The following is a 14,129-nucleotide window of genomic DNA, read 5'->3' on the forward strand; positions in this document are numbered from 1 at the left end:
TTCAAGTATTAACAGTGAAAGTAATAGATATCCAGTGCCCTGATATAACAGAACCTACACTATATAATGGCATTAAGTGCTACTGCAGATGACTGTTTATGCAAATATTGATTACAAATTACAAAAAAATAGCATAGGTGGAGTTGTAGTATTTACCAATATATACAAATATGAATATAAATCCTGATAAAGGAAATAAATAGAGTGAAAAGTATAGAATTGGGATTTTATTCTTTATTTAACGGGTACCGAAAAAGCAGAGGAAAACTCATGCGGCTGATGTATGGTGCAGCTGAAACACCAAGAAAGCAGTACTGGTGGACTACGTCGACTCCTGAGAGAATGGGAGACAGATGGTGGGAAGTTAAAAAGAATCACAGGTCAGATGTGGATAAGAATTAGTTCCAAATAGAACTTAAGATACCTTAAACAAAACCTTTCGCAACACATACTGACATTATTTCTTTCAGCTCTCATTACACTAATGCAGCCGTAACAAAACCCGTATTGGACTCATTCGTATGGGATCCTAGTTGTGTAGATTAGCACAGATTCGCAGATTGTTTGGTAAAATTACTACGATAAAACCACAAGATGTTAGAACAAGACAACAACCTAATTCAATAGTCAGCAGCACAGGGACGCAGCGATTCGATTAAAAGATTTACATCTCTGGACTGAAAATCAATGTGTTCTGCAAAGGACTTTGCTCCGCGCTTTCTGGAAAATTAAAAAAAAAAATAAAATAAATTATAAGAAAGGAATTGACATTGACTGACAAATTACAGGAAAATGAATTATACTCCGTGTTATTCTTCTATCGCATTTAGAAACCTTGAATAAAAGTATTTCAGCTAATTGAATTTTGGTAATGTCAGTATGAGAATTGATATCTTCTATCTACAATCTACCTATTTGTCTGTCTGTCTGTCTGTCTGTCTGTCTATCTATCTGTCTAGCCATCCATCCATCAATCTAGCTATCTAGGTCTGTCTGTTTGTATGTCCTTTGATAATCTCGACAACCGTTCATCCGATCTATTTCACACTTGGCGGGTGTATTGCTGTTGACCCAAGGACCTGCAGTGTGGAATTTGGTGTCATTTGGACAGGCCACAGATGTAAGATCAATAAACTTTGAATAAACAAGCAAACAGCGAGCCGCTCTGTGCACCTGGGGCACTTTGTCATCGTCATCATCCGATTCCCCTAAGCGGGGCGATTTTTTTTTCCAAATAATTGACTAAAGAAACCTGGACTCGACTGATCCTCCTGAAGTCCTTATATGTTTATATTTTCACATTTGGTGCTTATTTTTTAATTACAAAGTTGTTGATGGGATTGTGTGGTTTGAGCAGCCCCACCGGACCTTGATCTTGAGGTAATTGGTGGATGCAGGAATAGAGTGGCTGCATACCTGTTGCTCATTGGTTGGTCTAAAGAGCGGCAGGTCAAACCCCCATTCCACACAATCCCTCAGGAGAGGCGCCTGTGTCATGACACACGACCATCAGCTCCTGGGCTAATTACCACTCGCCTTCTCTCTACAATAAACTGGTGTCAACAACCCCGTCTTCTGTGGTGGAGGTCCCTGAAAACGCCACTTGGGTGGCACCTGGTAGGCAAAACTGCCACAGTTGTCGTCACATTTTGTGAAACTGTGCCATTTTGAGCAGGCATGCAGGACACAGGGCTGAATCGTTGACATTTTGAATGGGCACCATTAAAATGTCTTGTATAATAAAATGATAAAAAAAAGTTTAATTTTCTCGCACAACCCCTGCAATTCTGTCAATTCTGATCTTGATGGTGTCTACTCTGATGCCCTCCAACGCAGTAAAGTTAAGACTGAAAACTGGCTGGATTTGATCATTTGTTAATTCTGCAAATTAGGCTCTTGCATATGAGTAGATTGGCCTTCGGTTTAGCCTGAGCTCATACCGTTTCCGTGACAACCGCCTCAAGCAGATACACTCTAGTGTCAAGACAGGAAGTCAGAACCAGCTGGCATCTGTAGCACCCGGCCGAGTCAGCCTGGAACCTCAGCGGCACACAAACACGCTCCCACCCTGGCGACGAGAGAGAGAGAGAGAGAGAGAGAGAGAGAGAGAGAGAGAGAGAGAGAGGAGAAAGGGGAGAGGAGAAAGGGGAGAGGATATAAATGAGGGAAATGAGAGTAAGATGGAGAGTGAAAGAACAGAAGCAGGAGGTGAGGAGCTGTGGAGTGAAACAGGCCAGCCCTGTTGATATTAAACGGACAAATTCTCATCAGCGATGGCGCTCTTTTCGTTTCAACTGCATTGCATCAGATTGGGATGATGTTCGTTTTGGGGAAATTCTGGTGTAATTTGTCTTAAGCTGCTTTCACACGTGAACTCTGGACAATATCTGGATATTCAGGTCCGGACATTGTCCAGAGTTTCCCTTTCACAAATGTAGAACACAGCCGGGGATTGTCCGTGTCAGACGCGTTTACACCTACTGGAAATACTCAGTTTGGTTTAGGCGAGGGGCAGAGTCTAGGTAGAGGTGCAGGAGGCAGGGCGTAATGCAATGACGCTGCATTTTACAGCACACCCAAGAAGGAGGACCAGGCTACCAACTTTTCAGTAACTGTGATTTTTCTTTGCATTGATACCCCATGTATTTATACATATCCGCAATAGAAACTAAAGAGCGGAAAGGAATATAAAGGAAAGCAAAACAGGAGTACGAGGCAGCTGCGCTCCGACCCTTCTTTACCCTTGGCAAGTGGGCGTACTGACGACGTCTCTATCAGGCACCGGTCACATGATAGAGACGTCGTCAACACACTCACTTGCCCACTCGCTTGCTGTCAATTCTCCGGACAATCACCTGCTCTGTTCACACATACCGCTCAATGGGACATTATGCAGACTTTGTACTCGGGTGCTGGCTGGATAAAGTCTGGGTAATGTCCGGTCCAAACGATTCAGACATTTGCGTTCACACATACAGCTCCTCCAGGTAATGTCCAGATAATCGCAGTGTGGTTGCAGTGTAAAAGCAACTTTATTCTGCTGGGAGGGAAGATTTTTCGAACAATTGCAAAAAAGGATGAAGTGGATGAAAACTGATAGAGGATTTAAACTAACTCTGCGGTAAATCATGTAGAATGATTAGACAGCTCTGTGGAATCAGTGGCCTCAATCAGCAGTCAGTTATTTCTAAATAATGACTGCTGATCTGTTAATATGACGGTTGCTATGGCTACCACTTCTCCAGCTGGGTTCATGTTCCTCGAATAAAAATGACATCCCCAACACCCCATTTAGTCTTATTGCACGATTAATGTTAATGTCCAAATGAACTAGCCTGGAATTGACTAATTTGCAAATGCGTATTCGTCTGGAATCGCCACGTTCATTTTGCATTTTCAATTTCCAAGGGGCGTTACCAAGCGACGCAGACCAAAATGCCTCTGGACTCAATTGGATGGACCTACAACCAATCAGAGCAACAAAATGTGTGACGCAGCACTCAGCGAGTGAGTTGGTAAATTCAACTTTTAACAGATCCTGTTGGAAGTACGGCAACCATATATTTCTTACCAACAAAAGGTTTTTAGAGAAAATATAATGTCCAGCTTGTTTTACACTGTGATAGCGGATTCAATGCACCGTTCCACATCAGCGGCAGCCATGTTTGTTGTTTACGAATATGCCTCAACTAGGCTCGGGGCAGATTAACGATTACATCGTCTATCGGCGATCAACTCCATTGCTCGCAATTGACACTGATGACACACCATTTTATCTTTTATCGGGGATGGTAGCTCAGGCGGTAGAGCTGGTCTAGTGATCTAAAGGTTGCTGGTTCGATCCCAGGCTCCTCCTGCTAGCATGCTGTAGTGTCCTTGAGCAAGACACTTAACCCCTAATTGCTCCTGATGGCTGCGTCCGTCGGTGATTGAACAATTGTAAGTCGCTTTGGATAAAAGCGTCTGCTAAATGAAATGTAATGTAATGTAATCTTTTATCCGCCAGGAAAAATCAGAGCATTGAAACGGTATAAGTACAGTTTACCGTGTTCTGAAACTGGAGCGGAGATGGGGAGAGGGGGAGAGGGGGCGAGAGGAGAGAGGGAGCGGCGGCTCTTGCCCTCTTCGCATAGAGCTGTCAAGTAACCACTGGTGACCGGATCTCACTTCCCGCTCTACAGTCCTGTTAAGAGACTTTTAGGGGCAGGTGCTCAAAAAAAGGGACGCCTGTGGTTGCAGGCGCTCGGATGCTTGTTTTGTTTCCTGAGTTTCTTATCTGTATGGAAAAGGAAAAACGTAACCTAACTCAGAGGATTGGAGCAGAGTTTTATTTTTTTTGTTTCTCCTCCAGTGGTGCGCGCCAGCTCCCGTGCCTGTCTTTTTATTTTAGAACTATTTATTTTTGTTTGTTTCCTACATGTATGACATTTTTAAACACAACCGAGTCAAGGGACTGTCCTGTTCCGTTCCAAAAAAACCTGTGCGATGCACCCCGATAAAATTGTCTATTGGCGAGCACTGCCTCCCGGCGATCAGAATTTTGCACGATTCCAATGCCGATGCCTAGCCTCAACAGCACCCCTCTGCATCGTGATCATATCAAACCCGCCCCATATTAGATAAACGGTTGTGATTGGCCGGATTGGCCTGGCAATCTGTTTGAATTTCAGGGTGGCCAGACATACTCTGCAGAGAAAATGAAACATGATCTCTCATATTTGTCTGGTTCCCAGGCTACAATTTAACATTAATAACAGTAAATAGGTCAGTCACATGTGGGGCAACTTTTTTTGTAGGGTGAATAGTTCACTACGTTTTTTGCAGCTACAGTGCTCTTGGCGAAGCTCTTCAAATAGGCATACTAGTAACAGAATCATTTCTAATCAATATTATGTGTCATATGACAAGCAGGATAATGTGCAGCTGGTTATTTTTCAAAAATAGCCTGATGGCTGCACATTATTCCGTACATATTTGATGATTGTCTGTAATTTCATGTATATGTGTATGATTGTGTACCTGCAGGATTATCCTCCGCTACGCTGGCGTTTCCCCGAACAGGTACTTTAATAGTTTGAGGCAAACTGAAGTATTCCGGCAGGGAAACCTTCACTCGATACTGGACTCCCTCACTGCCAGAGAGGCCGCTCACCTGCAGGGCCTGGAAGGAATAGAAATTATAGGAAGAAAGATAACTCCAAAAAATGTAATTATCCGTTCAATGATTAAATCATTTCTTAGGTGATGTTTCATATTCCATAGAGAGTGAACTGCAATTGCACTTTACTAGCTATGTTAACTATACGGTATACTGCGTTGCATTGACATTTCACTGCATATATGTATGAAAGTACGTATATGTATGTGATGAATAAACCTCTTGAATCTTGGATCTATACACTATTGAACAGTGTCTCTGGGATTTCAAGAGGATTTGTGATTTCTTTTTAGATTGTTGTGACCAAAAATGCTTGATTTTTCAGCGGCTTGTCTAATCACTAGCAGTGCAATATGCAATGTTTTATGTGGTTTTTTTGCATTCAAATTGTGGGAATTGGCAATAATTGCAAGTAATATAAACTTGATTATATTACGTCTGTGGTGGGGGGTGGTTCAAGTAGCTAAACCTGTCTTGGGTCTTGGTAATTGGGCCCAAGAGCCGGGTGGCTGTACACTTGTGGCTCGTTAGAGTGATCAAGGAGCAACAGGTAAAGCCCCCATCCCCACACACACAAGAACAGGAGCCCTTGTCATGACACATTTTCCATCTGCTCCTCACTCCACGTTGTCCACGTTCTACAATAAAACTGGTACTTTTCAACCGCCTGTGTCTCTGTGTCGGTGGGCCCTGAAAACGCCACTCAGGTGGCATGTGACAGGTGGATCTGCCACAATGGCACCTGAACAGGAACTCTCCGGCATGGGGAAGGGACACAGAAGGGCCGTGTCCCTGGAGCCACCAGCAGGTCAACGGGTGGCCACAGCACCAGCCCTCCCCCGCCTGGCAGCAGCAGCACCCAGGATGTCCAGCAGAGTACTGGGGAAAAGGCAGCTGCAACAAACCACCGCAGGTGACAGCCTGCAGTTAGCTACTCCCCCCACCCGCCACCAACAGGACCATCCGGCAGCCCAGCAGCCACGTCACCCCTCTAAGCAGCCCCTGCAACAGCCAAGTCCGGCCAAGCCTTCACCAGCCAGCACAGCAGGCCGAGGCCCCATGCTCCAGAAGGGAGGAGGGGGCAGTCTGTCGTCGCCTTGGGGAGGAGGAGGCCGGTTGACCATGCAGCTCCGGGGAACCAGGTCCTCTGGAAGGGGACCAGTTAGTTTTTTTTGGACATTTGTTTGTTTAAGGTATAGGAACCCTGTTTCAGAGTCCGATGTTTTTATTATTTAAGGTATAGGAACTCTGTGTTAGAGTGTCGTTTTAGATATAGGAACCCTGTGTCAGAGTCTGTTTTTAGCTATTTTTTTTCACTTATGTTTTCTGTGTGCTGGTGGTGGTGGTGCTGGGGGGTGGGGGGTGGGGGTGTAGGCTTTGACCAGGAATTCTCCCTGGCCTCAGTTTGGTGGCGGGGGTATGTGGTGTGGCGTTGGTGTGGTTTGAGCAGCCACACCTGACCTGGATCTAGGCGATTGGGGTCAGAGTGGCTGCATACCTGCTGCTTGTTGGTTGGTTTAACGAGTGGCAGGTAAAACCCCCATCCCCACACTCACTTAGGAGAGGAGCCCTTGTCAGGACATATGTCTATCTAATTAGTCCTGGCTAATTCCAACTGGCCAACTCTCTACAATAAACTGGTGTTTACAACCCACCATCTTCTATGTCTCTGTGCCCGAGGGCCCTGAAAACGCCACTTCAGTGGCGTGTGGTAGGCAAGACTGTCACAAAGTGAGGGGTAAAAGTCACGTTGATTCTGATACAACTGTTCATTGCTACAAATCAGATATGAATCCGGTTCAGGAATATTGTGACAGTGGCCCCGGTCAGATTTGAAAAGATTCCATGTCATAGTACTCTATATGAACCTCTTGCTTGGTGAGCCTCCTCACGCCTGCAGCGGCCCTCATGGTACTGCTGTCCAGCATATGAGTGGGCGTCCGTCTCCTCCTCTTGTCAAGACTCGTGGTGCATCGGCTCCATGTCGCTAGCGCTCGTTCCCAGGCCACGTTGACCACGGGTACACACACCACCTCCCGGCAGACCTGGCCCACCCTGCAGCGCAGGCCCAGCACGGTCTCACACAAGGCTGGGGCTGTCGGGAAGGGAGGAAAAAATATGGTAGAAAATGTAGAGTCGAGTTAGTATTCACTGTGATGACGAGGTGCACTGAACAGGCAACTGATGGTACTGGTTGGTACATTTCCATTAATCTACTCAAGCTCAAATAGGCTTTTATTATCTACAATAATGTCTCCAGAGTAACAGACTTTCTCTTGCAGGCTGATGCCGCATAAAATAATCAATGCATCTATTTGCACAATTCCGATTACAGACTACTGTATTTCCATTCTCTATCCCGGTCCATGTATCTATATACAAATCTATATTTGCTTAGATGTGTATTGGAATGGAATGCCGAACTGATACAATACAAATGTTTTGTGTGCTTGTCATTATTCAAACAAATCAATATATCATCAATCAGTATCAGAATCAAAGTTGTCTTTATTGCCAAGTAAGTTGTAAGTAAGGTGTTAGGTGCATACATGAAACATGTAAATCATATTTCAACATGTTTCATTGACTTTTGCAAAATAATAATGTAAAATATAATTTCATAAAATGGCTCGTATTTGTCTCATGAATGGCCTGTTTGTTTTCAGAGATTTAGTGTTGAATTCCATTTGACCATTCCATTCCACCGTGTTAGTTAACATTGGTAACAGGTCAGCCCACAAGATTCAAGAGAAGAGGTTTATTCCTCACATACATACATATACATACTTTCATACATATATGCAGTGAAATGTAATGCAACGCACCCGGTGATAACACTCAATATGTCCTAGGAACACACAATATGTCCTTGGAGAACCTGTTTTATACCACAAACAAGGTATAAAACAGGTTTTTGACAAAATTCCCACCGTCTTCTGATCACAATATTGTTTGAGGATATTTTGCAAACTGACTTTTTGTTGCTTTCATAAGCTTCTTACACCCAATTTGATGAGAGCACTTAATAAAGTTCTAAGGTGTATTCAGGGTTTACTGAGTTCAAATTTATGATGAATATAACATTGTGTTGCGTTGCGTTGCATTACATTTCACTGCATATATGTATGAAAGTATGTATATGTATGTGACGAATAAACCTCTTGAACCTTGAATAAACCTCTTGAATCTTGAATCTCTATTCTAGATGTGTGTGTTGGTGGTCTTCCTACCGAGGGTGTCAGGGGGCGGCACCACGTGAGGACTGGGTCTGGCGGTGAGAGGACTGGGGAGGGGAAGCTGTGCGCTGGCCTTCACTGTGTACACCATGTCACCCACCTAGAGAATCACACACACCACATGCAAAGATAAGACACCCAAGAATCATTTGCTAACATAATTAACAAAAAATATCATATTTACAGTCACTTTTCAAGCTTCCTTTAATTTTTCTTCTTTTTTATTGTTCAGCCTTCCAGCCCTTTGGGGCTTCACAGTTAGGTAGAAACATGCATAAAATTGACTTTTTTTTATGATGAATGTTTTCTTTTGGGGTTACAGTACAAATCAAATTTCAAATGAAAGACCCACAATGAATTCTGAAGCAGGGCTGTGCTTTAAAGGGATACTCCAAATTATCTATCTATCTATCTATCTATTTATTTTACAGGAGCTAGACGCTATCTTGGAACTGGACACAGATTCAATTGGTATTGACCTTCTCATCTGAATCTGGGTGGGATGGACAAAAAGCCAATTTCCCCCAAAACTGGAGCCTCCCTTTAAAGATACCCTCGGCTGCTGCTGACCTGTGGGCAAAGCAGAAGAACGGAGCAGTAAGTCGTTCCCAGGTCAAAGGGCAGGTAGCGGAGCTCCAGTGTGTCCACTTGGCCTGGCTTCAGATGGACAGCCTTCACCCCGCATAAAAACACACCGTCCTCGTTCTCTGAGAACACACACACACACACACACACACACACAGAAACAAACAAGTCGGCACAGATTAAGACCAACACCATGCACTACCACAGTGTAATTTGAATAACTTTGTTCTAAACAGATGAGTCATTGGTCGGTGTGTGTGTGTGTTGTGTGTTAGTACTGACTGTGATCTATACCTTCTACTTCCATCACCTCCCCACTGCGGCTGTCAGATTTAATCATCTCTGTTGGTGCACTTTGAGGGAGAGAGAGGGAGAGGGAGAGAGAGGGAGCGATCGAGAGAAAGAGCGCGAGAGAGGAACCAAAAACATCACAAGTCACCATCGTTCAAATGGAAATTAGATTCCGCAAAATCATTTACGTGGAACTGGGGAACCTCGGCTCTACTCAGGACTGGCATTAACAATTCCTTTTCGGGATGGTGGTGATGAAGATGATGATTATGGTGAACATTTAGTTTTGAAGGGCTCCTGCGTGCTGCCTAACAATGATCCTGGCAGTCAACTTTCCTCACCCCAGGAAGCCGTGTCGGAATAAAAGGTGTACGCTGAGCCTTTTTACGGGGAGGAAGTATTTGATACAACCTTCATATCTTATTATGTCAGCTAAATAGTTAGTATAGCGTAATTCAGTGTAACGTACATTATTGCAGGGTTTTGTGGAAAACTGCATTCTGATTGGTCAAAAGCAGCAATCGATCAGTTTTTTCAGAATATGAACCGCGTCCCCCGCATCACTCCGCCTACATGATGTTGCTAACAGTAGCTAGTGGCGCCATCTGGTGACGCTACATAGAAATTACAACAGAACAATTCAACACTTGAATGCGGACGTCGATACCAAAATCCACAAAGTTGCATTTCACGATTCATTTCATTGTCCAATTTAACGTTACATTTTTGAAACTAGGCATACTGGTTACCAAATCTTTGAAAATCAATATTCTGTGTCAATGTATACATTTATTTGGTAAACGTGAGATCATTTGTCATTTGTCAGCCGGTCGTTATTGGCAAAATAACGCAAGCACATCTGTGAGTCGGTGGTTTACTAACCCTGACACTGTGCACCGTCAACCAGACTGACACAACATTTGTTCCCAAACTGAAAAAGGTTAAGTAATTATGTTATTTCAAGTACAACATTTTGAGACTTCAATTTGTCCTTTAAAAATCTGTGGATGACAGATTACACCTGTGGCAGGTATGTATATACAGCCAATTTAAGGTGCGTCCATTAAGTCGTCGACAAATGTTAATTGCTACACGTTGGATTGTCTGACATTACAGGGCTGCATATCAAGACTTATAAATTAAGTCTTGAAACTAAATGAACAACTTCTTCATGATGACACCCTACATTTAATTGTGCGTGTTACCTAAATGTGCCGTTCGGGGGATGCGGTGAACAGTTTGCGTGTGTATTACCTGGCTTTGGTGGAGGCCTGCCCAAAGAGACTGATCATCTTCCTATCGGGCTCCAGCGGGTTCGACTTGGACTCAAAAAACATCACCCTGAACACACAAGCATGTGGAGTTACGCTCACCTCGGCAGCTCCGCACAGAGACGTCTCACATGTTTAGAGCGTTCAATGCTGAGTGTATTCGGAAAATCCAAGAAAAACACACACACACACACACACACACACACACACACACACACACACACACACACACACACACACACACACACACACACACACACACACACACACACACACACACACACACACACACACAGACACACACCTGAACTCGGCTTCTTTATTGAAAGCGTTAGTTACTGGTAGTTGGATCTGCTGCAACTGGTAGCACGTAGACTTGCAACTAACTGTCTTCTGCAGAGAGACAGGGAGCAAAGGCGTCGATTAAGGCAGCAAGAGAGAAAAGGAAGCAGAACAAAACATGAAGAAAACAGTACTCTGGTAAAATGTAATCCATTCATCATGTTACTTAAGTTGTCGAAACCTCATATTTCGATCTATCTATCTATCTATCTATCTATCTATCTATCTATCTATCTATCCACAGGACTCACAGTGGGTTTGACATGGGTGATGTTGGTTTTCAGAGTGAAGGAGAGCGCAGCGGCTCGTGGGCCAACAGGACGACTGGAGGTGAGCAGCAGAACGGCCTCCAGGGGGCGCAGCACGCAGCAGTCAAACCGCACCGTCAGCTCTGTGCTGGACCTGTAACCAAAAGAGGTACAGCGTATCGACGACACACAGCTCCTTAAACTTTGCTCTCTAGGCGTCAGATAGTTCCTTGAAGGACCATATGGGTGTGGAATTGGCAACACACAAATTTGACATCGCCCCCGACTAATTTTCCTGATGATAGCTCACATTTTTAGATGTTAAATATTGCCTCTATTTTCGGGTTTTGGAAAATTCTATCGATATGGTGAGAAACCTCCCTTCAAATTATTAAAAATGATGCTGTATTTTCTATTTATTAAGTCCACAAAATTTGGCAAATTTAAGTACATACATACAAAAATACGTGTGTCAGAAATTGTGGAAAACCTGTAAAAATAGAGTGAAAAATCCAAGAATGAAAAAAAATCTTAAATCTTAAAATTTGAGCTATCACCAGGAAAATGGTCAGCTTATGGTGCGTCCTGAATCAAATGCATTTATTCACAAACCTGCAGACAAATTTATGAACCTTTTTCTATCCTCTTATAGCTAAAGTGCAGATAAAAATTGTAAAACTGTATAAATAAATATTACCGTGTGATATCGAACATTGTACATTTTCATTTTGATGGGCCGGGTTTCCACAGTGATGCCAAACTTGCACCGTTTTTAATGTGAGCTCAATTGTTTAACAGGAATTTTACTCATTATGGAAACAAGTTTTCGACAAGGAAAGCAATTAAAAAGAGAACAGAAACCCTGAGCACAGAAAGTCTTTGCTGCCACTACCAATTATCATAAAAACAACTGATTTAGGGAACACTTTTTAGCAAAAGTTTAGGGCTTCAAAAAACTTTTGACTAAAACCTTTTTTTTTCTCGGATAAGTGACACATGTTCTTCCTAAAGCAGAGCCGTACTTAGCAGGGACAGTGACGGCAGAGCCACCGGGGAGCGAGAAGAAGCAGGCTTCCTCCCCCAGGATTAACGCCTGGTACTGGAGCCGCTTAGAGGACGGACTCTTCAGACGCACCTGCACACACACACACACACACACACACAATAGTGACAGCATTATAGTTCAGAAATGCCATTTATTCAACGCGGTGTATAATGTGACTGAGCCCTGTGTATAATGGTGTATTTGTCATGGCATGTGTGGTCGTGTATGTAATCCTTTCATTATAGTTAGTATGTGTGTGCGTGCGCGCGTGTGTGTGTGTGTGTGTGTGTGTGTGTGTGTGTGTGTGTGTGTGTGTGTGTGTGTGTGTGTGTGTGTGTGTGTGTGTGTGTGTGTGTGTGTGAATAACCCGGTTAATGTGCGTGGGAGTCTGTAATCCTACTAATGCCAATTTCCGCGTGAGGCTGTCTATGAACCTGCTTTGTGTGTGTGCCTGGGGTGTGTGTGTTGCTAAATGGATGAATGTGCCATAACATCAGGAGTGGTTTACCATTGTTAGAGCTACAACGGCCACAGTAAAGCAATTACTCACAGCCCGCAAGGTTTCATAAATTTGGTTCACAGGTCGTGCAATTAAATTTAATTAAGTGTGGAATATCACAGTGTGTGTGTGTGTGTGTGTGTGTGAGACCTGCTTGGTGACGGTGCTGTGCAGTTCTCCTGACAGTGTTATGGTGCACAGTGGGAAAAACTGAGGCAAACACTCGTACAAGTGGACGCACAGCATCAGCATCTGCACCGGGTTGGGGTCAGACAGGTCTGTGGGCTGGTGGAGCACACACACACGCACGACCCACTCAGAAATTCTGATTTCCAACTTCCAATTGAGCGCAGCAAGATTCCTGACAGTTTGGCCCTGGCGCTGTATCTTTGATCAGAAAGCACTGTAATAGATCGAAACTCAACTGAGGAGATTCTCTTCTAGCCAAACACGGAAAGAGACTCTCAGCCTCGTTACCTGTATGTCCATGTTGAGGGAGAGCATGGTCAAGGCCTGGATCAGGATGATGTTGTTGTGCAGGATCTGCTCAAGGCTGTTGATCCTGGTGTACATCCTCTGTAAGTGGCTGCAGATCTGACAAGACAAAACAAAGAAATTAAATATAAATAAGAGGTTTCCTTGACACATCTCTAGGGTCCCATGTCATAATGCTGCTTGTTGTAGCTATAGAAGAGGATTCCCAAACTGGTGAAAAAATACGTTGGTTTTTTTTATATATATATCTTTAAAGATATTAAAATATATCAGATATAAATTACAGAGTATAATATAGCTACACTTTATTGATCCCCAGCAGGAAACTAAATTATTCCTCGTTTTTACTCCATTTTTTTGCAGTAAGACTATTTAATGTTTGTTTTGAATCCTTTACTGCGATTTATCTTTTACCTTTTTCACTTTGCTTTCTCTGAATGTGAAGCACTTTATCACTTATTTGCGCTCCATTAATCATTTAATTATTATCACTATCATATTTGTGTTATTTATTATGTTTTGTATTTTCTTTATTATCGTCTCTCAAAATATTTCCTCAGCCTCACTAAAGATGGTGAGGATTGTTTTGTTGCTGAGAGTTGCCCCCTTTTTTTTTAGCAAGGTTTAATAACGATAAGACAGATAGACGGATAGATTAATACATAAGATGACATTATATGATATTCGATTGGAGATTACTAGATACACACACACACACACGCACACACACACACACGCACACACACACACACAGACCAGGAATGGGCAGTAGGCAGCCAACACCGTTGCAAGTACAAGGCCGTCAGCCAGGTTGAGGTCAAAGTTCACTACCCAGCGGGCCGGTGGGACTTCACCTATGTAAAATAAATAAACAGAAATTGGGCCACAGGACCCTGTTGTGGAATATTCTACCATCATAGTAAACTGACTCCAGAGACCATTTTACCGAGGAAAATTGC

At 43.4% G+C, this 14,129-nt stretch overlaps 1 protein-coding gene across 1 annotated transcript in view; it reads right to left on the reverse strand.

Moving 5' to 3' along the window:
- Positions 1 to 213: 213 nt before the first annotated feature.
- The window catches only part of LOC307247724 (cilia- and flagella-associated protein 47-like), a gene marked incomplete at its 5' end in the record, with an annotated part of 49,699 nt that continues 35,783 nt past the window's right edge, over positions 214 to 14,129 (reverse strand). Inside the window, 15 exons of the mRNA XM_080023847.1 lie at positions 214 to 334; positions 1,941 to 2,068; positions 5,020 to 5,161; positions 7,027 to 7,253; positions 8,389 to 8,494; positions 8,965 to 9,101; positions 9,274 to 9,332; positions 10,525 to 10,611; positions 10,846 to 10,934; positions 11,135 to 11,285; positions 11,851 to 11,891; positions 12,126 to 12,266; positions 12,826 to 12,960; positions 13,153 to 13,269; positions 13,927 to 14,024. Coding sequence (XP_079879973.1) covers positions 323 to 334; positions 1,941 to 2,068; positions 5,020 to 5,161; positions 7,027 to 7,253; positions 8,389 to 8,494; positions 8,965 to 9,101; positions 9,274 to 9,332; positions 10,525 to 10,611; positions 10,846 to 10,934; positions 11,135 to 11,285; positions 11,851 to 11,891; positions 12,126 to 12,266; positions 12,826 to 12,960; positions 13,153 to 13,269; positions 13,927 to 14,024 — 1,670 coding nt within the window. The 3' untranslated portion in view covers positions 214 to 322. The remainder of the gene's footprint in view (positions 335 to 1,940; positions 2,069 to 5,019; positions 5,162 to 7,026; positions 7,254 to 8,388; positions 8,495 to 8,964; positions 9,102 to 9,273; positions 9,333 to 10,524; positions 10,612 to 10,845; positions 10,935 to 11,134; positions 11,286 to 11,850; positions 11,892 to 12,125; positions 12,267 to 12,825; positions 12,961 to 13,152; positions 13,270 to 13,926; positions 14,025 to 14,129) is intronic.

The sequence above is a fragment of the Zeus faber genome, assembly GCF_960531495.2.
Source record: "Zeus faber genome assembly, chromosome: 2".
Taxonomy (NCBI): Eukaryota; Metazoa; Chordata; class Actinopteri; order Zeiformes; family Zeidae; genus Zeus; species Zeus faber.